This window comes from Oryza glaberrima, chromosome 2, assembly GCF_000147395.1.
Source record: "Oryza glaberrima chromosome 2, OglaRS2, whole genome shotgun sequence".
In the NCBI taxonomy this organism is placed as follows: Eukaryota; Viridiplantae; Streptophyta; class Magnoliopsida; order Poales; family Poaceae; genus Oryza; species Oryza glaberrima.
The window spans coordinates 8,164,551-8,192,170 of record NC_068327.1 but is presented as its reverse complement, the minus strand read 5'-3'; the positions used below and the strand labels follow the sequence as shown (position 1 = coordinate 8,192,170).

Below are 27,620 nucleotides of genomic sequence, written 5' to 3'. Positions count from 1 at the left end.
TTTCTGTTGCGTTTTGCATTGGTCATAGTAATACATGTGGATTAACTCCTTTGAGTTGAAGAAATTGCAATAAAGATCCTATTGCTATCTAAATCACCTAGTTGTTAAGTTCTTCACTTAGACTCAAAGTGCATAATGTATTGCTAGTATATAATGTTGGTTGTAGGGCAAATTAGTGGGGGTTCTACAACCCCGATAGTGCATAGGACTATGTAGTGTAATCTAGGGCATAGGGAGATATGTGAAGCACATTAAAATCTATAATGTATACACTTCTGTTTGCAGCTGGTATAAATCCTCTCAGACTTCTTATTGCCCTGCATTAATAGCCTTGTATGCCTTCTTGAGATAGTGGCAAAATCTAGTCGTATGTCAATCTTCCATCTCGCTATTACAGTTTAAATAGTGCGTGCCATTGTCAACATATAAATGGAGTTCATTTACTCCTGTACCACAGTGTTTGTCCATTTTGTTGGGATGTACGTTTGTAACGTTTAACAATGTTTTGTCTGCTAATAATAAAACCAACACTCTAGCTATCACAACATATCCACTCTCGAACCTAATTTAATGCAGTACAAGAGATTAGTAATTGTGGTGTGTGGTTTAATAGAATGTATGGTCAACAAATATATAACCCTATTAAATAACTGTAGTAAGAGAGATTGAATAATTGTATGGGTATACAGTATAAAAGGGTTGAATAATTCTCAAAAGTTTGACTTGAGACATGTCCAACACAAGATGTTTTTGTTACTAGAGGGTGTAACATGAGTTGAATAATTGAACATTGTGTATGTAGAACTATGCCTGGTATTTGAACAATCAATGAGATGGTTCAGTTTAGAGTAGATTTGTCATGATTGGGATGTAACCATGTAAAATGTTCGGGTGCTTTGTATATACTTTAAGCATGCATGTGGTGACATGGGTGTGTGAGTTGTTGAACATAATAGTACAAGATTTGCCAGCTTATCTCAACATAAATATTGTTGGAATAAAGGAAAGTACATTTAGCATAGCACACGATGTCTGTAGCATAAGTTGCTTGATTTAGCATTCTTGGCCGAGCCAGTTTGTTCCTGCTACATGACTGTTAAGTAATACAAACATTATTGCGCTGAATCCTCTTCTGCAAATTTCTGACCTCAATAGATGATCTCAACTGTACTGAGTAATGGTTTGAATTCGAAAGGTTAAATTTTACATTATGTGTGTTGATTTTTCTACATTATATGATTGTTCAGCTACTTGTACGTGGTAAATTTTATAAATGTTGGTCAAAACATTGAATTTCCAAGAGGTATCATCTATGTGGAAAATTCTTACCATCTACTCCCTCCATCTCATATTATAAGTCGTTTGGCTTTTTTCTTAGACAAAGTTCTTTAGGTTTGACGAAGTTTATAGAAAAAATCAGCAACATCTATAAAACCAAATTAGTTTCATTAAATCTAACATTGAATATATTTTGATACAATAATTGTTTTGCATTGGAAATGTCACTATATTTTTCAAACTTGATCAAACTTAAAAAAGTCTGATTAAGAAAAAGTCAAACGATTTATAATATGAAACAAAGGAGTATCTAGTATATGTTCAATAATCAATACTCCCTTCGTCCCATAATAGAAGGGACTATGTCATTTTTGGTATAAATTAAGGAAGTAATAAAAAATATATTTCATAGTACAAAAGTATCGATGGGAGGATAAAATAGTAAAAAAGGTGATAGATGGGAGGATAAATAGTAGAAGAGTTGATAGGTGGGGAATAAAGCAGTGCTGCCTCCGTCCCAAAATATAGGGACTTTGGGTAGATGTGATACATCATAGTACAAATCCAGGTTCATTGTATTGTGATGTGTCACATCCACTTATATTTTGGGATGGAGGGAGTACAAGAATAGATAGGTGGGAGAATAAACTAGTACAAGAGTTGATAAATGGGAAATAAAGTGTTGTCTTAGGATCACAAAAATCCCTTATATTGTGTGACAAACTATAGGGCCAAAATCTCTTGTATTATTGGACGGAGGAAGCACTAGGCATGTGATGTCTCAACTCTATTGTTTGTTCTATTTCCTCTTCTGATGATCTCACAAGTAATGAGTGACACCACTATTTTCCTTGACACAATACTAAAAAACTCTCAGTTATTATCGGCCAAACAAATTACTACTATTTACTTCATAAGATCAAAACAGTGTAGCATCAATTCTACAATTGACAAACCTGTTGAAGTCAGAATATATTATCTTGTTTCAGTTGCTACGTTTTGAGCATGATGCATTCAAACCTTTTTGCTGTCATTATACATATTGAAGTATTTGCTATGCGATGAAAAAAAAGTGAGTTTAATATAATTTTAAGATACCAATTGGTACTTCGTACAAACTAATGTCAACCAGTTAAAATGTTTGCTATAGTTTGCTTGGTATATGCATTGTTCAGAGGAATATGCTGAATTTGGTTTGGTCAAACTGAAGGCATGGGTTGCAGGGATATCTTGGTAAAACAACATGCGTTGTTAGCAAAAACATACTACAGTAGGGTAGGTTCACCCAGATTTCGTTTCCTTTTATTATTGATATCAAGATAAGCTATCTACTGGCTGTGTATTTGCAGGACTGATATCAATATAAGGATAAAGTAATTGACCTGTTCTACCAGATTTTCCTTCTGAGCCTACTATGCCTAGATCGCTCACGCAGCAACTTACCCCTTTTTTTTCCAGTGGAAATTGGACTGGCATGATAGATACACATAAGACCAGAACAACATCACTAAGAAATGACAGAAGAAATTCCAAATTGGCACTGCATCTATCTGTTTGTGTTGCAATTGTGTACTCCGCATCTATCTGTTTGTGTTGCAATTGTGCACTCCTATCTATCGTGTTGCAATTGTATACTCCTATACTCCTATCTATCTCCTGGTCTGCTTGCGTCCATTCTGATGTTCGATATGTAGATATGTATGGAGTAGTGGATTGCACCACAGGATGTTATTGTTCAGGATTGCTGCCCAGTTATTATTGTTTGTTGATCAGTTATTGCACAGGTATGTATGCCTGATTGATGATAAGAACTTTATCAGTTATTGCACAGGAATGTATGCCTGATTAATGGTAAAAACTCTAGCTTACATATATGCCCCTTCAAATGAAATTCCTGTACTTGATAAAAGAATCTGCTGAGTTCTGGCATCTGGAGTAGTGGAGCGTGCTGACAAGAGATACCTCTCTCGTTGCAAACTTGCAATCACGGCAAGAAGGTTAAGATCATACATGAAACACGCAATTTCAGAATTACATGAAACACGATGGTGGTGATAAGGTTTCATGGGAACGTTCTCAGGCTATACAGACATGTGCTAGCAAGAATTATCAGCACACACAAGTCTTACGGCTATGAAGATACCATCGAACGTTGCATGTCTGCTAATGTAAAATGACAAGTATGATCTTCGCAGTGCCATTATTTTACAGGTGAAGACCAGAACATATACATCATCATTACGCATTACACATTACACTTGTTTTATCCATCCCACTATTCACTCATACATGCTGATTCATCAGCACAAGAGACCATCAGACAGATCCATAAATCAACCACCTCCTTGGTGCTCTCACCAGTTACCACATCGTCAAAACAGACCAGCAAATACTTCCATGAATCCCAATAACAGAAACAGAAGGACAAGATACAGCTCACGACAGGCTGGGCTGCAGTTGTAACAAGAGGAGAAAACTGCACTTGTTAAAGAAAACAAGATGCAACCTGGATCAGTTTAGAAAACAAGAAGCAACAGCCACAATATTCAAGAGGCAAAATATATTTAGATGATGACATTCAATATAACAGATATAGAATGCTATTAGCGCTTGAGCCTTCCTATGTAATATAAAGACAATTATCGATTTCCACATTGTGTTGTAAAGATAATATACATGGCAACGTTCCATGTATACACCAAAATTCCGTCGCACAGTGTTTCCTAGCAACATACCATGTCAGTATTTTAGAACCATTGCCTCCTACTGCCTTAACCCGCAGAGCACCTAAAGAACTAACTAAAGATAAGGTGACCGGCTACATCATTGGATCACAGAATCCTCCTGTCACTTTTGGGGCTGAAAACAGCATCTAAAAAAACACACACATGTCAAATAACGGATGTGTCGGAAAAAATTCAAAAATTAACAAGAAAACTCACTCCTGGCCTCCTGGGCTCCTGGCCAGAGACTACTAGGCAAAAATTTGACCTACAGTTGCATCAGACCATCAGTGACGTTCAAAAGAGAGAAATCATGGTCAAGTATGATGCCTTCATGCCTTACTGTGCTATTCAAACATTTGAACAAAAAAATCCCAGAAATATACAGAAAAACAGCTGGTGAGACTATCAAAACTTCTCTAAAAGATAATGGTACACCATATAAACTGGTCTGTTGTACACAAAAAGAAATTACAACCTCCCCTTCATAATAGTCTAATGCACAGAACATGTTTCAATTTGAATGGAGAAAAAGTACAGATTCGCCAACAATACTTTCAAGTCCTGTAAGTTCAATGCTAATGTTCGAAACAATATGTATTTGTGGGATTAGAGTATGCAAGCTATGTGGCCCTGTCGAATTTATGAAAGCATGAACAAAGCAGCGCAAGCATCACTCAAAACTCTTATTTTTCTGAATAATAATAATATATATAATACATATAGCTCTCCATACAAGAAAACAAAAGCATATAGAATAACTTGGGTTTTCATGTCATGTTCTGCATCCGCAACACTCAGAACCGCAAATGAAAAAGAAAAGCTAAATAGAAATAGCATGGAATGGTACAGTACCACTTAACAAAAAACTTAAATATGTGCAGGTGAGGAAACAAAAAGCATAGGGTAACACCATAACTGGAATGTCAACACCTTGAGAAAATACAAAAGTAACTGACAAAATTTGGTTAGCATACAACATTCTGTTCTGCAAGTCCTCGTCTAAAACTTAAGGCATTAGACCAATGAAGGTAGAGAAAATACATAATTAAGCCTTCAACTAAAAGCTTTTCCTATTTCATAAAATATTCCAGCAGCAGCGATCTAATGGATAACCATGCTATTCTGTCAAAGGAAGAATTTTAACATCAGGAGCATCATCAACAAGTCAATATACTTCCTCTGTTTCATAATGTAAGACTTTCTAGCATTACCCACATTTATATAGATACTAATGAATCTAGACATATATGTGTGCCTAGATTCATTAGCATATATATGAATGTGGGCAATGCTAGAAAGTCTTACATTATGAAACGGAGGGAGTAACTAACAATGTTAGAGGTATATATACAATAAAACAATCATCATCTTGACCAGACCTTTATAATAAGCTCTTGAAGACCTTCACCCATGCAGTACAGAAAAATCTACAATAACATGCAAGCATTCAAATAAGTGAACATCTTGTAAGATGACAAGTAGGCAGTGAACTTTCAAGACAAGCACATTTCACAACAGCAAAACAGCAGAAGCTAAAACATATATTTTAAGTAACAGATGGCCATAAAGAGATATGTATGTCTGACATTCAAATAGTGCAAATAACAGTGTTTCACCACGTTTAAACATAACATGAGAATACAGAAATTAATAGGCAGCAACCAACAAAAATATTCTCCTTTATAGCTGCAAGTTCAGTTGCAAGCATTAACCTGCCAGTGCACTGAGATACAAGAAAGCTCATTTCTTTCTCCCACCACGCTCCCTCAGTGTTAAATTGATCACCACTCCAGGGCCAATGTTGTAGTAAGCAAGAGTGAGATTGTCTTTGAGGAAACTAGTCCGCACGCTCAACTTCTGCTTATTAGCAGGGAGCTGCAACTCTCCAGCAATCTGCTCCTTTAGACTGCCAACTGTGTCTGAGAGTGATTGGACACCGATCTCCAACACTTGGCCTCGCAGGTTTCCTTCATCAAGGTTGGGTACAGACACTGAGATGTGAGCAGGGCCCTGCAGGGAAGAGAAGAAATTAGCACATGGAAATTCTTAAAATTCAATATACGCATACAAAAAGAACAAGACTAACAAGAATGTTTAGTAGAAAACAGGAAAGTGGAGAAGAAATATATCAAGAAGTATTACCGGGTGCTGAGCAAGGAACTGTTCTGCTGGTATAAGAGAAGCGTCATCTGTTCTCAGCCTTTTAGGTTCTGGTTCATCAGGTTGAGGTGGCTGCTCCTCAGCAGGTGGTTGTGGAGGCAAAGGTGGTGGAGGCTGAGGAATCCCAATGGGGTTGACCATGGTTGCCATGGTTGGCATGTGCGGCGGTGGAGGCATGGAGTATGGACGCGGCGGGCCAGGCATGTAGGGATTTTGGCCTGGTGGAGGCGGAGGTATATTGGTTGGCATAGGACCCATTGAACCTGGCATCCTAATCACCTGCGGCTGACCTGGTATTGGCGGTGGTGGAGGCGGATGCATGGTAGGCATCATATGTGGAACTCCTTGCATGAGATGAGGTTGTTGGTGTGGGGGATATGGCATTGCACTAGGTTGAAAGCGTGGAACATTAACCAGTGGAAGTGGCTGAGGAGGTCTAAGCAATGGCATGGGAGGGCGGGGAAGTGGAGCTGGACCAGGAACATTCGAAGCATCAACCTGTTCCTCGCCGCCCATAGACAGAGCCTGTGTGGCAGTACGACCTATGCTACCAGAATGGCCATCCCAAATAACCTGCTTTGGCTGTTCATCCTTTTTCTTCTCAATTTCTGCCTTGACAGCATTAGAGACCTCTTCCTCTGTTGTTCCAAAGATGTCTGGCCTGGTACGGGCAAGACCCACAATGTTCCTGGAGATTTCATCATCAGGAGCAAGTGTTGTCTCCTTAATTTTTGCCAACATCCGCTCTTTCTGCTCCTTATATTTTGGATCGATAAGCGAGATGCGCATGTGCTCCTCCATCTCACTAATTGGAATGAGCTCCCCAGTTATTGGTGAGACAACGAATTTCGTTGGGTCCCTCTCCGCAGGGATTCTCTCCTCAGGCCTCTTGTAGTTCTTGACAATCCTCATAGGCGGCTCCTCATCACCAGCAAGCTTAACTTGAACTCCTCCTTCGTTTTCCTCGAGCCTTGCTGCACGCATTCCTTCCTCAACAAGTTGAATCTCCTCCTCGTCCATCTCCATCTCAACATCCTTCGCTGGCTCGGCCAATTCCATGGCTGCCTCCTCCTCTCCCAGGTCCTCAATCCTCTTCCGACGCTTCAACTCCTCCAGCGTAAGTGGCACAGGGAGTCCCTCGCACTCATCATCTGCAAACTCGATCGTCTCGACAACAACAAAATCATGCCAATCGATCATCTGCATCTGCATCCTCTCCTGTTCGATTTCATCCTCAGCCTGCTGCCTCGCTTGCTCCTGCGACCGGTCCCACTCCAGGCGGTTCAGGCACCGCTCCAACACGGTGGTCAGGTCCTTTGCCCCGTCTTGTAGGTCCTTCAGTAGGGCAGGCATGCCTTCGACCGGGTTCAGCACCCTCGAATAGGTGTCGGTGAGCTTCGTGAAGAAGGTGAACATGCTGTGCGTGGGGCGGATGAAGTGGAACTGCGGGTTGGTGCTCTCGCGCTGCGCCAGGCTCGTCAGGAAGCTCTTCCCGTTGCGCGCCACGAACTGCGCGGTCAGCTTGATGATGTCCAGCTCCTCCCCGGTGATCCCCTCGGGCAGATGCACCGTGTAGAGCTCCGCCTTGGGTGGCACCAGCACCTTGGTGGGCGGCGGCACGCGGAATGGGGCGGAGTGGTCCGCCTTCGCCGCCTCGCCATCGACGGTGGGCGCGGCAGCGGAGTCGGCCGGCGGCGGCGCGGCGCCGGATTCGTCGGGCTCGGGGGCCGCGTCGGCGGCGGAGGCGGCGGCGGAGGGGGGAGCGGCAGCGAGCTCGGAGACGCGGTGCTGGTAGTAGGCGTGGTAGGGGTCGGAGGGCTGGAGGAAGTTGAACTTGGCGTTGCCGGCGTTGTGGGAGATGATGCGGCGCTCGAACTCCGGGCCGTTCTTGGAGACGAAGGTGGCCGTCTTCTCGATGATGACGCGGATGTCGGGGGGCGGGTGGATGATCCCGAGGGGGCGGGTGTGGGTGGCCACCGTCGGCGGCGGCTCGGGCTTCGCGCCTCCGCCGGGAGGAGGGGGAGGCGGCTGTTGCGGATGGGAGTCGCCGTCGCCGTCCGGCGCCGGGAGCGGCAGGATGGCGGCCCCCATGGCGGCGGAGGCGAGGGGGATTAGGGTTTCGTCGGCGTGGGGTGGGGTGGGTTTAGGTTTAGATCGGGGAGGATTTGCGCGACGGAATCGTGAGCTGCTGTGACGCACGCGTCTCGTCTCGTCTCAGCGAGAGGCGGTGAGAGACTGAAGAGAGAGGAGGAGGCAGGTCGGTTCTAAGGGCCAAACGGGCCGCCCGGCCTGTTAAGGCACGGTAGGCCTTTGCCGGCACGGGCCCGATTGGGGGTCGTGGGGCTGGTGGCGGCCCGTCGGCACGACGTGGCCCGCCAAATTTTGAGAAGGAAAAATGGAAGGAATGAAAGGGAAATTAGAGAAAAATGTTGTGGAGTGCGGCATGACTAGGGCTGGATGAAAAACTCGTGCCTCGTTAGCTCGCTCGACTCGCGCCAAGCTCGGCTCGGCTCGTTTTATTTTCCTAATGAGCCAAGCTGGCCTTTTAGCTAGGGCTATCAACGAGCCGAGCGTCTGCCTAGGCTCGAGCTCGATACAAGCTCGAGCCGAGCCTATAAAATATTCGAGCTTTTTGACAGGCTCGGCTCGAGCTCGACCAAGCTCGAGCTCGATTACCGAGCTGGACTTTTTAAGTAAAACAATATATATTTCAAAAATAATCTTTTAAAAATAATTAAAAAATAATTAATTTCTAGTTCATCATATTAATAGAAGAGGAAAAAAAATAAAATAAATATATGATGTCAATATAAGGCATACAAATAATATATTTAATCTCCTAATTTATTAAATAACAATAAAAATCATATTTTATTAGGCTCGTTGGAAGCTCGAGCTCGGCTCGACAAAGCTCGCGAGCTTAGGGAGAGGCTCGGGCTCGGCTCGTTTGGAGCTCTAGCCGAGCTCGAATCGAGTCTAGGACGAGCCAAGCTCGAGCAGCTCGCGAGCCTCGAACTTTTTTGACAGCCCTACTTTTAGCTCGTTAGAGATAACGAACTAGCTCGAGCTGGCTCGCGAGCCTTAACGAGCTGAGGTAGCTAGCCCATGCCGTTGTGGACTTGTGGCCCATATGTGCATCAAAACTCTAGCCCTATTCCCCATCCCCAATCCCACACGAGCCGCTGCCGGCCCTCAACGCCCGGTCGCCCGCGCGGCTCTCCCCCAGGCCCCAACGCCTGACGCCACCGTAGACGCCGCCGCCCGCACCGCTGCGTCGCGCCGCTCTTCCCCATCGCCGGCGCGGCCGTGGACGCCGCCGCCCGCGCCGCTCTTCCCCGTCGCCGACGCGGCCGCTCTTCCCCGGCGTTCCCGCAACCGTGGACATCACCGCCCGCGCCACTCTTCCCTGGCGCCGAAGTGACCGTGGACGCCGCCGTCCGCGCTGCTCTTCCTCGGCGCCTCTCCTCCCCTTGTTCGCTGCCCAAAGCTCACGAGCTAAACGAGCTGGCTCGAGCTTGCAAACGAGCCGAGCCGAGCTTGGTTTCTAGCTCGTTAGGATAACGAGCCGAACCGAGCTGAGCTAGCTCGTTATCCTAATGAGCCAGACCAAGCCGAGCCGAGCCAGCTCGACATCCACCCTTAAGCATGACTGCGTGAGCATGGAACTTTATTGACCATGGCTACCTATTCACGGATATCCACGCGTCCCCTCCCCCCCGCGGCGTAGCCACGTGGCGCGTGCGAAGGAGGGGTGGTGGCAGGAGCACGAGGGAGGGTCACGTGCGTCAGTTTTCTCTATTCTTTTTTCTTTCAGTTTTATTTTTTTGGGTTTTTTTTGGTTTTTTCTTGATTTCTTCCCCGTTTTTGATATGTATATATAAAAAGTTTGTATATGTGAATATACATATAGAAAGTTTGTATACATACTACTTTTGTATATGTACGTATATAAACTTTGTATACGTGGTGTTTCTTTTTTATTTTTTCCCTTGGTTTTTTGGGTTTTTAAATATGTATGTACGATAAAGTTTTATACGTGTATACATTTTTTTTATACATCAAAGTGTATGCGTATAAAATTATATATGTATATATATCTATACGTATAAACTTTGTATCGTGTAATACAAAATTATATGTATGCATATAGAGTATATACATATACTTATACTGCAGAGGAGAGAGGACTGGAGGGCACGGAACTGACCACGCAGGTGCGGCCCTGCGCGGCTGATTGCGGATCAGCCAGCCCCTCATCCTCATGACTACCTAGCTTGAACCATACTCCCTCCGTCCCAAAAAAAGATAAACCATGGGTTTCCGTGTCCAACTTTGACTGTCCGTCTTATATGAAATTTTTTTATAATTCGTATTTTTATTGTTGTTAGATGATAAAACATGATTAATATTTTATGCGTGACTTGTCTTTTTAATTTTTTTCATATTTTTTTTCAAATAAGACGGACGGTCAAATGTTGGACACGGAAACCAGGATTTGTCTTTTTTGGGACGGAGGGAGTAAGAACGAGAAAGGAGCAGAGAGCCAGAGACTACATACGAAATACTCCTTCCTCATCATATTATGAGTCGTTTTGACTTTTTTATGAGTTTGTAGAGAAATTAGCAACATCTACAATACCTAATAAATTTCATTCAAACTAATATTTCATATATTTTTTATAATCGTTGATGTGAAAAACACGCACTGGCCTGAGAGATTTGCTTTAATCTAGTGCAGGTCCAAAAAAACTTGCCTTCGGGTTCTGAGTGTGCCAATTAGTTTAATCCTGCAACCAACAAGAAACAAAAAAGAACAAAGTTAAATCTATAAACGATAGCCGATCGGCTAGATTGCCGTTGACGTATCAATATCAGACCGATATGGTAAAGATCATATCGGCAATGGAAGTATGTAGCACAAGAATACATAGGCCCGCCTGATCGGCTGTAGATATTAATAAACATATAATCGGCCCCTCAGAATACATTTAAACTAAGTGATTTGGATAGATCGGACAGTACGCCAAGACAGTATAAATCACTTATGTCTAAAAGTACTCTGAAATAAAGATTATATACATTCATACCATAGCTGATGAAGCAAACCTAGGGCGTATCAGCTAGTACTCCGATACCACTCTATATCAAGATATCGCAGTAGATGAAACATATTGAACGAGAACCGATCTAACATTAGGATGGCCTAACAAATTGATAGCAAGCTAAATATATTTCAAACAAACGATATCTTAGTATAGAGGGTAGACTTAGCATATCAAGCAAACGCGAGAGCGACAAGATAACTAAGCCAGATAAGATTGGCTGAAACCCCGATGCTATCTCTATTAGTAGCTATAGACAGGCTAGATATTGCAATTCTAAACATTACTCAACAGATCAAACTCAACTAATCCAGCATTAAGTCATGAAGAGAAGTACAAGATCTAAACAAGTCGACAGAAGCTTTTATGAGATGGTAGATACGCTATATAACCTAATTCAACGTCGGTAACTAACCTTGCCGACTGTTTTCGATGATAGAGGATAGCCGATGGGGTTGGATAATGATATTGATCTAGGTTATATAGCATATGTGATAACTCGGCGATTGACATAGGCAGGATTAAAGTGTCATAATGATGTAAGCACTAATCCAGAGAACACAAACCGCTATAACCAGCCTTACCTCTTCGTCGGAGATCGAAACCGATGCAGCCCAACTCGAAAGCAAGAACTCGTCAAAAACAATGAAAGTGGAAAAAGGGTGGCGATGCACCGAAAGTATTATTGAACTAGTGTTGTTTTTTCTACAAGGCCTCGGGCTATATTTATACCGAAATACATAATATGTCCTTGTTGGACACGACTCTATCTCTATTACAATTTAAAACACGAACAAGTCCCTTGGGTGGACTCTTACCAAAAATATCTCTAAGGAAATTAATAAAACATCCTAATTAATAGATACAATCGCCTTTTCTAGACCCTAATCCTTGTGTGGCAATGCCCATGTAGTGCCTTGATTGATCCCGACAATGATTGTAGAACCATATGTTCGAGATCGGCTGCATCGGCTTGTCTTTGTCTGATTCAATATCAGCCGATGCATACAGCAGCCGATGTCGTCCGTAGCCGATGCGCACTCTTCTTTCCAAAACCAAAATTCCTCCAAATCCGCTTTTGCTCTAGCTTTGAATCCAATCTATGATTTCACCAAATTTGGTTGTTAGCAATAATATGTTCGTTTTGTGTTACCAGCGGCATGTGAACTCAACTATATGTATCACCCTTTTTTTGATGGCGTGCTTCTTTATCTAAGATATATATTTACTTTCCTTTTTGGTATAACTAACATATGGAATTCCCCTTTTTAACTGGACTAGCTATCAAACAAAACAACCAATCATGTACATGATGATTTTAAAGCATCAAGAGAGATATTGAGTTTAAGGAAATAGCTTATTGAGGTGAGATATTTACTTTATTGATTGTTATATTAGATATTCAATTTCTCATTGTTATTGTACTTTTAGGTTTTCTTTACTAATTCCCGTGAGAATTTACCTGTATCATATGAAATCCATACATTTTAAACTCTACTTGGAGAAGTTAAGCACAATTATAATTGGATTCTTCCAACTGTAGTACCCACTTGTCGATGCTTAGCTATTGGTTGTGCATTTTGCTATTAAACTTTTGTAACATTTGTTCAAGAATTAATCTTGCAATACATATATAGGGGTATGGTAGATAAACATTCTATTTATATATGAATGTAGTGTCATAGTGTTGATTTTGTAGTTGTTGACATTCATTGTAAAATGCATTGGCAATGGATGAATGAGAGTGTAATGTTTAAGACCATGTCAAGTTAAACCCCCACAACGTTCATATACAATAGTGGTATCACATTTCATTTTGGCTGCTACTTTTGATATTCCACTGAAGAAATAGTATGAAAAAATATATGTCGGCCATTCGGCCTCGTAGAAAGTTCAAATCTGCAAAAGAAAAAAAAGTGCAAAGAAAATAGTGATGGACACGGTACAACATGGGGGTTACACAACATATTGAAACCGCTAGCTCCCTAGTACAGTTCCTACTTTGCGTGCTCTTTTGTTATTTTATTTTTTGAGCATACGTAAAAGGTTTGCACATCAGTCTTTGATAGATAACCTTTTTTCTCAATATCTAAAATGGAAATCGTTTTTTTCCCTTTCAGCTTGTGCTTTGCTTCCAAGTTGCATCTTGATTGCTGCTCTGTACAGTAGTCCCTCGTGTCCAAATTTGTACTATCAGTATGTCACATTTGTCCCTCATCTGTTTCAAAATAGATCAATCTAGAAATAGATATAATATTATCTATTCATATTCATTATATTAAAATATATCATATTCAATCGTATATTTGTTTTTTTTTAATTTTGACAGAGGGAACACTCTGGTGTCAGGTGCTGAATCTGATCCCATGTGATGCCTGATTTTCTGTCAGAGTAGTGGGCTTGGCATCAGCACTACCTATCTAGGGTGTGTTTAGGCAGCGTTCGTTTGGAGGAGATTGAGGGAGAAAGCACCTCGTTTTTCAAACTACTAAACGGTGTGTTTTTTATAAAAATTTTCTATAAAAAAGTTGCTTTAAAAAATCATATTAATCTATTTTTAAAATTTAAAATAATTAATACTCAATTAATCATGAGCTAATGGCTCACCTCGTATCTTCTCAATCTCCTCAATCCCCTTCTTCTCAAACACACCCTTAGTCCACGCCAAAATTAAAAGTTTGATTGAAATTGGAACTATGTGATGGAAAAGTTGGAATTTTATGTGTGTAGAAAAGTTTTGATGTAATGAAAAAGTTTAAAGTTTGAAAAAAAAGTTTAGAACTAAACTCGGCCCTACTTTAGTTGAACAACTTATAAATTTTGGAGCTGGCACACAAAGATGTTCGATCTGTTCCTTTTCAGCATAACTTTTCATGTGGTTAGTTCTATGATACCTTTCTGAAGGCCTTTTTGCACTTTTACAATTCTTACTAGTTTCATGCTAGTGCTAACTAATGAAGGCTTAGGCATGATCTAAGAGTCTAATTAGCATGCTATGGCAAGAGAATAAGTAGTACATGGTGTGGTGTTAGATCAAAATATAATCATCTTATGAACACCCTTTGCTGTCCTGCCTTAATGGCCATACACTGAAACTGTAAAGGAGCCAATGAGAGCTAAGGGGCACAAAGATGTTGGGAGAGGAATATTCTTCGACAATTGAGCAATGAGCAGCTTTCTTAGGACAAATTGGAGGGGCAGAAGAAAATGAAATGCAGAAGCTTACAAGTAGAGTTTCAGTTTGCCTTTTCTTCCTAACTGCCAGTTCGTTTATCATGAGATGCAGAAGAAGACATGAATATGTCCCTTTCTCCTAGGCAAGGCCTGGTAGTGTTTACCCTAGAAAATAAGGTCCCTTTCTTCTCTTGCATTTTGCACATCCAAATAAGATAGTTGAAAATGACATTTGCATATCCCTTTTCATTCTCCAGTATTTTACGGAACTAAATCCAAAAACTCTTCTTCTTCCCCCAAACCAGTCGGAATATTTTTGCATGCAGTGGCAGTACACCGTTTGAAATAGCCCCCATTTGATTCAAAGGAAATTCATAAAAATTTTAGAGGATTTTATTTCTGTAGGATTTTTTTCCTACAAAGCCCTTTGAATCAAAGGAATGAATCCTATGGAATCCTATAAAATTCCTATGGAATGCCTCTTCCCATACAAGTTTTGGAGGAATTTTAACAAGAGGTAGAACCTCATGGAAGAAATCCTTTGAGGCCCCCTTTGAATCAAAGTATTTATGTAGGAATTTCATAGGATTCAAATCCTACAGGAAATTTTCCTATTTGGCCCTTTGATTCAAAGGATTGAAGCTTTCCAAATCCTATGAAATTCCTATGGAATGGCACATTGCATGTGGATTTTGGAGGAAATTTAGCAAGAGCTCCAACCTCTTGGAAAATTTCCTTGAGTCTATCTCTCTCATCCGATTCCTACGTTTTTCCTGCGCTCTAATCAAACGACCATTCCTGTGTTTTTCCTGTGTTTTGCAATCCTCTGTTTTACACTTTAATTCCTGTCAGAATCCTGTGTTTTTCCTATTCCTCCGTTTTTTCTACCCTGCGATTCAAAGGGGCCCTGAGTCTTTATCTCTCCTCAAATTCCTATGTTTTTCCTGTGGTCCAATCAAACGGTCATTCCTATGTTTTTCCTGTGTTTTGCAATCCTCTATTTTACACTTACATTCCTATCAGAATCCTATGTTTTTTCTATTTCTCCGTTTTTTCATTCCCGTGATTCAAAGGGACCCTAAAATTGGCCGATTGGAAATCTTCCAAGCCGATGGGACTAAGATTTCAAAATCCGGTAATTTTGTAAAAGTTTGGGACACGGGTGTGCAGCCTGTTATTGGCTAACAACCAGTTAAATTCCAGCCAAATTCTGAATTTGGTTTAATATTTCTATTATATTTATTACTAACTACTCCATCCGTTTCATATTATAAGTCGCTTTAACTTTTTTTCTTAGTCAAAACTTATTTAAGTTTGATCAAATTTATAGAAAAATTTAGCAACATCAACAACACCAAACTAGTTTTATTAAAACTAAAATTTAATATATTTTCATAATTTGTTTGTTTTGTGTTGAAAATATTGTTATTCTTTTTTTATAAAATCGGTTAAACTTAAAAAAATTAAACTAAAATAAAAAATAATCAAAATGACTTATAATATGAAACGGAGGGAGTATATATTACTGCTTTGACCACTAACCATCAGAACATTATGAAATTTTGGTAAAAACAATTAAATTAAAAGAAAAAAAATAATCAAAATGACTTATAATATGAAACAGAGAGAGTATATATTACTGCTTTTACCACTAACCATCAGAACATTATGAAATTTTGGTGTAACCAATGCATTTTTAGACGATTCTACTGATGTGGAGTATTTTTTTGCGTAACCAATCTAAATATTTTATAGGCCTTCTATTCCTTTTGCGGGAGGGAGTAGCACAAGATAAATAAAATCCATCTCCCAATACATTTTTGCTTGGTGATTGATGACACCGATGTAAGTTTGGTCAATGTTGTCTTCAATGCCGAGTGGAAGAAAGCAACATCGCGATAATATACAAAAATGGACGATGTGGCACTGCCATGAGATGTACGAATAGGAAATAAATCCGCAGGAAAACTAGTGGGGGACTAAAACAAAACTAAATTACCCAAAGTTGCAGTCCTACATGTGATTGCCAATTTTCTTTTGAAGGATCGCATGTGATTTTCAATTAAAATCACACGCACTGAGGACTTTCTTTTTGAGGGGAGGTGATACCTTTTCTTTGAGACAGTGATATGGGTTGTGAACTCTTAATTTTTGGGGTGGGATACTTTTGTATCATAATTCTCCATCCGATCACATATATTTTACATTTAAGATAATATTTAATTAAACTTTTAATATTGAACCATCAAGTTTGTATTAGAATAAGTTTAGACAATATAATGAGCTTGTGTTGTTATGATAGTAATTTAAGATAAATATACACCTAACATTTATTTTAACTAAGTCGTGAGAAATTATTAACCATTAAAGTTTATCAAATTTTATCCATCAAATATTTATGATAAGAGGACATTCTTAAGTACTACTCCGAAGAAATCTACTGATACTTATTAAGCAAGTTCAACGATTAAGGCTGTGTTCTGTTGGAGGGGTTGGGAACCCTCCTCCTCCGCACGCAAAACGAGCGATAAATTAATGTATGATCAATTAATTATCTATAACAAACTTAAAAAATGGATTAATATGACTTTTCAAAACATTTAAAAAACGTGCGCTCGAATAACGAGGGAGATGAGTTGGGAACTCGTTAGAAAGGACTTCTACAGATATGTTGTACGGTAAATTATTGTAAGGACAATCTTTAATAAGTACTAGTACAAAATTAGGGTGGATCTTCCATATCTCGCGGTCGTCTAAAACATTTTAGACCATCGAATTCTCATCCTATACGGCTCAATTATCGCCTTATATTTTTTTAGATAATGGAATTATCACCCTATATAAAAATTTATAAACAACAGACACCGCGTATAGTTCTTTTTATGTGTTCTAATGGTTTTCACTATTTGATATGGCTTCGTGAGAATATTTATACCTTACATCCAAACAATCCTATCAAATAATACTTAATTAGGCGTTTAGGATTACAGTAAAGCCTTGTCATTATAACACCATGGTCCATTGGGTACACCAAAGAGGACCCTGCCATTGATGCCACTCTCTGTTTTGTACTACTAGTACTACTCAATTTGACCAGCAGTTTGGCACGCTTTGACATGTGGAGCGCCGAGGCATTTCGTTGAGAGATCCAATCAAGATTCCCCCTCAAATCCCGTGCTGCTTCTTCTTCCTCCTTCCTCCAGGCAAGCCCATTGGAACATCTTGCTGGAAGATCAACACCAGCCATTATGCAGAGAAGCCCTCGTAGACCATACAAAGTGTGGATTCTTTCTTTTATTATTATTGTAAGCTTTAATAGTACTCCTAAGTTCATCTTTAATTAGCATAGGCAAAGACAGAAGAGGTGTATGGTGTGCCCACAATATAACTAGGAGCCCTTACTAATTTATGTATCTCAGCCCTTACCACCACCTTCACACTAGTGATGGATCTAAGAATTTTTAGAAAAGAACAAAATCCACCGCGCTAAAGTCGTCTGCATTGCCTGGTACCAACAAATGAGGTATTTCTCTACCTCTTGAGTCTTGACATGCACCGGCATTATCAGATACCAATAACAATGTATTTCTACCTCTTGCCATATGCCGGTAAGTTTGGGCAACTACTCGGGGGTAGTCATGGTACTGTCGCACTAGATCTGCCAATGGATCCCATGTTGTTCACAACGCTAGAGCAAGATGACATGCAATTTTACTGGCAAAAGATGGACAAATGTTTTTTTTTGTTATATCAGGTGGAATTTCACTTTCAATCATAGAAAATTTTAACGTACAGATAAAGTAGTTTATCGGTGATAATGGCTTTTGAGTACAGAATGCCAAATGAACAAGTCTTCCCTCACAAAAAAAGCTTGAACATTTTATTAAAGTAGCTTAGCTAGTGGTGGTTGAGTTGGAGTATGACTCTGAAATTTGTCTCAAGTGCAATTTAGAAAGTCTCTGTGATATCACCTTCATCGTCAATTGGCTCGGCTTGACAATGCATGGATGTCATCTTGACTGTATATGGTCCACTAGAGGCGGAGATTAGAGGCCGTGCAAGAGAAAATTAAGGGGAAAAGAATTGATCAAGCCAAACCATGTAATGTGTTGATGCCGGCTCCAATTGAAAACATAATTCTTTCATGTTTTCTGCAATAACAATATATGCCGGCTAAAAGAAATAATTCTGCTTAATTACGTCAATGGGGTTCAAGTGAAAATTACTCGTTATATGCAGCGGAGTAGCAAACTCATAAGAAAATTTGACCAAACTCATGCTAACTTTAAGAATTTCTCAATCACGGGAATACTTCATCTGTCCCAAAATAAAATAAAAAGAATTGGATGTGATATGACCTACTAAAATGAATCTGGATATAAACAAATGTAGAGCTAGATGAGACATAACCTAATATAAATCTGGACATGTTTCTATCTAGATTCGTTGTACTATGTTATATCTCATCTAATTCTACATATTTGTTTGTTTTGGGACGGGGGTATATATTTAAAGAGGTTTTATGTAAATTTAAGAAATGCAAGATATGTAGAAAGTAAACTCAAAGTTTGAGATCTGCTTTTGACATTTTCATGGACGAATGAAAGCAATAAAAATTTGGATTCAGATGTTGCTTCAAAAAGAAAAAAAAAGTTTCAGATATAGTACAATATACTGAACAGTGATAGTTTTGTTTGATAACTCCTTTTCTTCTTCTTCTTCTTCTTCTTCTTCTTCTTCTTCTTCTTCTTCTTCTTCTTCTTCTAAACATCATGTTCGATCTTCTTGTTAGCAGGATCATACCTAAAAATTTGGGGCCAAGGAATAAGAATTGCACCCTAAAAGAAAAATCCATTCCAAATTAGTGGAACCAGAGAAAAGGAGAGCTTTTTTTTTTAAAAAAAAAGAGTTGGATATCTCAAAATATGTTACTCCCCCCGTTTTAGATTATAAGACTTTATAGCATTGCTCATATTCATATAGATGTTAATGAATCTAGACATATATTTATTAACATATATATGAATGTGGGCAATGCTAGAAAGTCTTATAATATGAAACATAGAAGGTAGAACACATTGCATTTATTTGAAATATGGAAGTCCTCTAATTTTTGGGAGCCTCGTGCCAATTATGCACGCCACTCCCAATCGACGGGCATGCTTGTCATCCTCATTATTCAGGCAATTTGGTTGAGCTATATTTGAAATGCATGTTGAGATTTTTGGATATCTCTACGACTCTACCTGATGATAATTATTTAGATTATCTGCACGAACCTAAAAAGTTATAACCTAAACAAGGTAAATTACCATGTTTAGGTTTGTGATGATGTTCTCCAAGAGCATTTCAATTCTCCTAGTTGCACCAAAAGACGCCAAATTGACGATATTAATAGAAACAGAGAAGACATCGAACAAAACAATAGGGCAAGTGGACTGCTCAGCACAAACAGCACATGCAACCTAATGATGTAATTAGGTGCGCACTCAACACTAATTATCATGTCCGTAGCTACACAACAAAGTTAAAGTAACACTATTGCTCCACTCTTGCACCAGAGACCGTGACAATGTCCAAAATTTAGTATAAAAGGTAACTTGGAGATGACTATAAGAGCAAGTTTAATAGTATACTGGTCCCAATTATATATAGCTAATCTAATAACCTATTCATACAATAGTTAACTATAGAAATATACTACACTATTAATACCCGGTCCTACTTTTTATACACACATAATGTCTTGGAGTCCGTGTTGCAGCCGGCTACAAATCTGTAGTCTGCTTTCTTCTCTCTCTTATCTTTTTTTCTCGATATGTGATTATAGCTGACTTATAGTTTGCTATTGTACCTGCTCTAAGAAATGAACTCTTTCGATGACGTAGATTTTTGGGCCAAATTCTGGTGGTGTACATGAAAAATGCATAATTAGATATAGTGCACAAATTGAAAAATACTCTACGCGTTCACAAATAACAGTTGGTTTTGACTTTGAGTTATCCTATTTGACCGACCATTATTTTCTAATAATGTAACTATTTAATACTACCAGAGTTGTATCATTAAATCTGTAATCGTTATCTAATGTATTACATTCAAGTCTATTCGCTTTAACGTCTCGGTAAACGATTGATTTTGCCAACATATACGTAGAGTACATCAGTAATCCACCTTGGTTGTAGCTCTTTAACTAAAGCCTAGGATTATATTCCATTATCTAAAGTAACATCGGTAGTGCACCTTAGGCCATGCTCTTTTCAGCTTTTTCTCTAGATTCTCGTCACGGATTAGTTGCTCCACGCTTCTAACATTACGATTTCTAAAAATAAAATTACTTTCACCGTATTATTTAGATCACTTTGTTACAGATTTTGGGAAGTTTATTTCTTATTAAATATTGTGCTAACCAAGTAAACAATCCAACGTAAAAGAATATGTTCCAAACAACCCGTGCAAATAAAGTGTTTCATAGGTACCTAGCCGCGAAAAAGGCCGCTCTTCACGAGATTCCCAAACATCGTCAATTTCTTCAAACCGATCCACCCCCGATGATATGGCCTTTCACCGTCGCATACAAATAGAGACGCAACCCCCCCCCCCCCCCCCCCCCCCCCCAACCACCTCACCCACACACCCACACTCTCTACCCCCAAACTTGCCCTCCAATCTATCTCCGCCGCCGCCGCCGCCGCCTCCGCCGCGAGAGGGCGTCGCCGAGCTGCGCGGGAGGCTCGCCTCCCGCAGCATCTGGCCGGATTCGTCGTAGTCGAGGCAGCTGTAAGCGAGAGAGAGAGGGAGATGGCCGCGGCCGCCGGGAAGGCGGCGATGGAGCGGCACCAGTCGATCGACGCGCAGCTGCGGCTGCTCGCGCCGGGGAAGGTATCCGAGGACGACAAGCTCGTCGAGTACGACGCCCTCCTCGTCGACCGCTTCCTCGACATCCTCCAGGACCTGCACGGCCCTCACCTCCGCGAATTCGTAACTTACTTGCTTCCCAGATCCTGTTGCTCGTGCCCGCCACCTGTTCGATCGATTGCCCACACGGTTGGTTGGCTTTGGTTTTGGTTCTCTTCTTGCAGGTGCAGGAGTGCTACGAGCTGTCGGCGGAGTACGAGAACGACAGGGACGAGGCGCGGCTCGACGAGCTGGGGAGGAAGCTCACCAGCCTGCCGCCGGGGGACTCCATCGTCGTCTCCAGCTCCTTCTCGCACATGCTCAACCTCGCCAACCTCGCCGAGGAGGTGCAGATCGCGCACCGCCGCCGGATCAAGCTCAAGCGCGGGGACTTCGCCGACGAGGCCTCCGCGCCCACCGAGTCCGACATCGAGGAGACGCTCAAGCGCCTCGTCACCCAGCTCGGCAAGTCGAGGGAGGAGGTGTTCGATGCGCTCAAGAACCAGACCGTTGACCTCGTGTTCACCGCGCATCCAACGCAGTCCGTCAGGAGGTCCCTGCTCCAGAAGCACGGGAGGTGCGTCGATGAGCTGTCCCCTTCTCCGATGCTCTCGGTGCGTCGGGAAATGCTAAATCTAATGCTCTTGATGTTGACTCGCTGTGCAGGATCCGGAATTGCCTGAGGCAGTTATATGCGAAAGACATCACTGCTGATGACAAGCAGGAGCTTGATGAGGCCCTGCAGAGGGAGGTAAGTTGATTTTTTTTTTTTGTCAATTTGTGGTTACAATATTATAAAGTCAATCATAGCAAAAGTGTCCACCGCACCATTTTGATTATTTTACTGCTTATCAGTTCAATGGCTTCTTTTTCTTGATGACTTAAATTATGGGTCTCTGGGCTTAATGAGATTTGTATACTCTCTGGCAGTAGCTTAATTTAGAATTAGGTCCATCCTAAAAGCTTAATTTAGTCGAAGTGGCAAATCATGTTTGTGCCTCTTTTATCTATGTGGTGCCTGTCCTGCTCCATGATCTTGCCAAATAATTTAGAAATCTTATCTCTATTGTCTGTACACCATTCTTTTATATTAGTTTATTTGGACAAGGATTTTTTTTTTTACATTAGTTTAGTTGGAGACAAGGAAAAACATTGAACACTAGGTGATTATTTCCAGATCCTCAAAAGGTGTTTACCTATCACGTTCATAAATTAATTGCTCTGTACTTTTGGACTCTGTCTTGACAGTTCTGAAGTCCATCTCCAATAGTTTTCTTTTGATACACTTGAAATGAGAGCTCTTTTTGCTAGTTCTGATTTCTGAGTGAAATTCATCTTCAATCAGAGAAGTGCTATGTGCATATTGCAAAGTTTATGCAGAAATGTCGTTGGTTTCTACTACTCTGTTCTCATCATGCCTTTCTGATTGTGTGGTTTAACACGCTTCACAGATTCAAGCAGCTTTCAGAACTGATGAAATCCGCAGGACTCCTCCCACTCCTCAGGATGAAATGCGCGCCGGGATGAGTTATTTTCATGAAACTATATGGAAGGGTGTACCAAAGTTCTTGCGCCGCATTGATACTGCTCTGAAAAATATTGGGATTAATGAGCGTCTTCCTTACAATGCTCCTCTCATCCAGTTCTCATCCTGGATGGGTGGTGACCGTGATGGTATCTTCTCCTATCCTAACTTATACATCCATTTTTGTTTAGAAAGGAAAACAGAACTTGGTTGAGATCTGTCACATGCTCACATGTGCTATTGACAGAAAATTGGCTTGTTTGTCCTCTTAGTGACATCATGGTATTAGTTCTAGCAATTGGTTATTTATTCCCCTTCCACACTTTTAAGTCAACAAAGATTCCATTTTTTTCAAATAATTGTATTATTCACTTGTCTAAATATATTTTTTGAGATAACTGCAGCCTTTTCTGCTTCCTGTAATCCTGTCTGTTAGAAGAAGTTGAACTCTAAAACTGACTTGTTTTCTAGGAAACCCAAGAGTTACACCAGAGGTTACAAGAGATGTATGCTTGTTGGCAAGAATGATGGCTGCTAACCTGTACTTCTCTCAGATAGAAGATCTGATGTTTGAGGTACAGCAGAATTGCTTATTTTCATTGTTCTTAAAAAAGTACTGCAATACTGATTTCTAAGTTTTAACAATGCAATATGTTTTCCTAGCTCTCTATGTGGCGCTGCAGTGATGAACTTCGAATTCGTGCAGATGATTTGCATCGCTCCTCCAGAAAAGCTGCAAAGCACTATATAGGTAACAATACCATAACTGTGGTGATAATGAATTTTGGGTCGGCCTGTGCATTTGTTGATTTGTGTATCATTTTATAGTCTGAAGGAAAAGCTGTACTTTTGGTCGGCTTGCCCTTCTCTTTTTAGCATATGAAGTAACCATTTTCAAGTTTTCAGATAGAGTTCTAATATGATGTTCATGCATTTTTTTAATGACCAATATATCATTTTCTTAGCCTCTTTTTCTATCATAGCCACCTCATATGCTTGTCTATAAGATCTGCCATCTTTCCTTTAATTTTTATCAGAGTTCACCTGTACTGTAAAATCTTCAGGTGATTTTACACTTGAAAATTGTGCTTGCCAATTGCCAATTGTAATGTGTATATTGTGGATACCAGTGTTGAATTATTAGTCAGGTTAATTTGAAAAATGCATCTGCTAGTTCAGAATCCACTAGAACTTTAATATAAAGAAATTATTTGTTTAGCCAAATATAATTAGGCTGACATTGTTCTTCCAGAGGCTGTGAAATCCCTACTCAAAACATTTATCAAGTTGACTACAGTGATGGACTAAAATGGACTGGACGTTTTTATGTCTAATATGGATGCATCAACTCCCGGCATAACTACATTGATTAACTACATTTCATTTTTCCTCGGTTTGTTACTCATTTAGCTGATCAACCTGGGTGAAAGTCATGCATGATTTTATAATTGACTGATTTGTACTATTTTTTAGCAAATGCCTACTAAATTTGCCTCTTACTGAGAAATGTTAACGGTGCAGAATTCTGGAAGCAAATTCCTCCAAATGAGCCTTATCGTGTCATACTTGGTGGTGTCAGGGATAAATTGTACTATACCCGTGAACGTACTCGCCATCTATTGACAACTGGAGTTTCTGAAATTCCAGAGGAGGCAACGTTTACTAATGTTGAAGAGGTAATCCTATTTATCTTATATGTATCATTGTGAATGTCATTGTTGTACTTATAGTACTCAGTTATCACCCTCCTATCTTGCAGTTTCTGGAGCCGCTTGAGCTGTGCTACAGATCATTATGTGCTTGTGGTGACAAACCTATAGCTGATGGAAGCCTTCTTGATTTCTTGCGTCAAGTATCAACTTTTGGGCTGGCTCTTGTAAAACTTGACATAAGGCAGGAGTCTGATCGACACACTGATGTCCTTGATGCCATAACTACATATCTTGGGATTGGATCTTACGCTGAATGGTCTGAGGAGAAACGCCAGGATTGGCTTTTGTCCGAACTAAGGGGCAAACGTCCTTTGTTTGGTCCTGATCTTCCTCAGACTGAAGAAATTGCTGATGTTTTAGGAACATTTCACGTCCTTGCTGAGCTCCCGGCAGATTGTTTTGGTGCTTACATCATCTCAATGGCAACTGCACCATCTGATGTGCTTGCTGTGGAGCTTCTACAGCGGGAGTGCCATATAAAACAGCCTCTGCGAGTTGTTCCCCTATTTGAGAAACTTGCAGATCTTGAAGCAGCTCCAGCAGCGGTGGCACGATTATTTTCAATAGACTGGTACATGAATAGGATTAATGGCAAGCAGGAGGTCATGATTGGATACTCAGACTCTGGCAAGGATGCTGGTCGTCTTTCTGCAGCATGGCAAATGTACAAAGCACAAGAGGAGCTTGTCAAGGTGGCAAAGCATTATGGTGTAAAGTTGACAATGTTCCATGGAAGAGGTGGAACAGTTGGCAGAGGAGGTGGTCCCAGTCATCTTGCCATATTATCTCAACCACCAGACACGATACATGGATCACTTCGTGTAACAGTACAGGGCGAGGTTATTGAACACTCGTTTGGAGAGGAACACTTGTGCTTTAGAACTCTGCAGCGCTTTACTGCAGCTACTCTTGAGCATGGAATGCATCCTCCAATTTCCCCCAAACCAGAATGGCGTGCTCTAATGGATGAGATGGCTGTTGTGGCAACAAATGAATATCGATCAATCGTCTTCAAGGAGCCACGGTTTGTTGAATACTTCCGATCGGTAAGTTCACCTCTATTCTGAATTCTTTCCCATAAAATCTGCTGCAGTTCCGATTGGCGTAAATTTATGCTTAATTTCAAGGCTTCTTGACAAGACCATTCTCTAAGCTAATTAGATATACTCATGAGTTCTTTGCAGTTTGCATAGAGCGTGTGGTCTGATGCGAAGTTGCATGACAAATGTGTGTAGGCCATGATAATTTTTCTAAGCTTCATGTCCACAGTTTTTTGCAATTTTACTTAACTATGACAAGGGATCAAATACCAATGTAGAGATATGCTCCTTCTCCATCAATAGGTGCACCTTCATGCTCCTTCTCCATCAATAGGTGCACCTTCACATTCTCTTGCCTGTGTTAATCGACTAAGAACTACCATATAGAAGGGATTGCATACATATTTTGGTTCTCTGTTGTCAGTCACTTCGTGCTTTATGTTATCTCTTATCTGAGCTAGATGTTGGTGATGAACATGAAATTCTGACATGTGTGTGTCCATCTGCTGTTCCAGGCAACACCTGAGACAGAATATGGCAGGATGAACATTGGTAGCCGACCATCAAAGAGAAAGCCTAGTGGTGGCATTGAATCGCTCCGTGCAATTCCTTGGATTTTTGCTTGGACACAAACTAGGTTTCATCTTCCTGTATGGCTTGGATTTGGCGGAGCGTTCAAACATATAATGCAGAAGGATATCAGGAACATCCATACACTGAAAGAAATGTACAATGAGTGGCCATTCTTCAGGGTCACCTTGGACTTGCTTGAGATGGTTTTCGCCAAGGGAGATCCAGGAATTGCTGCTTTATATGACAAATTGCTTGTGGCAGGTGATCTGCAATCCTTTGGAGAGCAGCTGAGAAACAACTTTGAAGAGACAAAACAGCTACTCCTTCAGGTAAACTACTCTAGAATAAGAATGGGCTATACTTAGATATTAAGTTTGCTTGCATTTAAGCTGCACCTTTCTTTTTATCACCAGATATTGGCTTTAACCCACACCAGTGGTTCTTTTAGAGTTTTTCCTTGAGATATATATGATCCTGTTTGATGTGGATGATATGATCCTGAAGAAATCATCAAAAGATTTCTGTTTGAAAATTATACTGAAGACAAATCTGGAACTACACCTAGGCATTCTGAATCATAAAAACAAACTCCATGTTTTAAATAAGAGTGCACATCATATCATCACTGAATCTTTTCGCAGTCTAAGTTGCGACAACTGAGATCTGAGAAGTTAGTGCCCTTGACACATTGAAATCATCTGCAGGTTGCCGGTCACAAGGATATTCTGGAAGGGGATCCTTACCTGAAGCAGCGTCTGCGGCTGCGTGAGTCGTACATCACTACCTTGAACGTTTGCCAAGCCTACACCCTGAAGCGGATAAGGGACCCTAGCTTCGAGGTGATGCCGCAGCCGGCCTTGTCGAAGGAGTTCGTCGACAGCAACCAGCCTGCCGAGCTGGTCCAACTGAACGCTGCGAGCGAGTACGCACCTGGCCTGGAGGACACCCTCATCCTGACGATGAAGGGCATTGCTGCCGGCATGCAGAACACAGGCTAGATTGTCCAGCAGGTGCAATCAATCAATCATCAATAACTCCTTCCATGATGAGATGGTGAATATGTTTAACTAGTACGTTCGCCGATGCTAGTGAATTCTGGAGACTCTTTTTTTTGCTCGCACGTTTTCTTTTGGTTGTGTACTTGATGTAAATGTCAAGGGGGGACTCATTTGGCTTTTGCAGCCCGATCCAAAATAAAATATGGACCAATCATTCTACGAAGCTTGATTCTGAACGCTTCGAATTTGCATCAGTGGTGACAGCGGCTGTGTTTGCATCTTTAAACGACAGACTAAAAGCATTGTGCACCGCAAGATGCAGACTTGACATGTGCTTATAGCAGAAGTATTACATGGAGCACATCTCAGGTGAGGGAAACCGGAACACACCTCTTCTTTCAATGTGCTTATAGCAGATTTATTACATGGAGCACA

At 40.7% G+C, this 27,620-nt stretch overlaps 2 protein-coding genes across 4 annotated transcripts; one reads left to right on the top strand and one right to left on the bottom strand.

Annotated features, from left to right (window-relative positions):
• Positions 1–4,304: 4,304 nt before the first annotated feature.
• On the bottom strand, positions 4,305–8,365 carry LOC127761899 (probable splicing factor 3A subunit 1). Of its 3 annotated transcripts, XR_008015329.1 has the most exons (4): positions 6,147–8,361; positions 5,717–6,014; positions 5,384–5,431; positions 4,305–5,126 (listed from the first exon to the last, which is right to left on the bottom strand). XR_008015329.1 is itself a non-coding variant. In XM_052286229.1 (3 exons), exons 1-2 carry the CDS (start codon positions 8,253–8,255, stop codon positions 5,745–5,747), a joined length of 2,379 nt encoding a protein of 792 aa, XP_052142189.1. In that variant the 5' UTR covers positions 8,256–8,361; the 3' UTR covers positions 5,275–5,431; positions 5,717–5,744. The 3 variants fall into 3 exon arrangements, 2 of the variants coding, with proteins under 2 accessions (XP_052142189.1, XP_052142190.1); XM_052286229.1 differs by lacking the exon at positions 4,305–5,126 and having other exon boundaries at positions 5,275–5,431; XM_052286230.1 differs by lacking the exons at positions 4,305–5,126; positions 5,384–5,431 and having other exon boundaries at positions 5,512–6,014; positions 6,147–8,365.
• Positions 8,366–21,053: 12,688 nt separating this feature from the next.
• LOC127761861 (phosphoenolpyruvate carboxylase 1) lies at positions 21,054–27,408 on the top strand. Its single transcript, XM_052286193.1, has 10 exons — positions 21,054–21,421; positions 21,523–21,914; positions 22,004–22,088; positions 22,789–23,011; positions 23,334–23,437; positions 23,526–23,613; positions 24,384–24,538; positions 24,622–25,620; positions 26,130–26,516; positions 26,892–27,408. The coding sequence occupies exons 1-10, from the start codon at positions 21,242–21,244 to the stop codon at positions 27,183–27,185; spliced, it is 2,907 nt and encodes a 968-aa protein (XP_052142153.1). The 5' UTR covers positions 21,054–21,241; the 3' UTR covers positions 27,186–27,408.
• Positions 27,409–27,620: the final 212 nt, after the last annotated feature.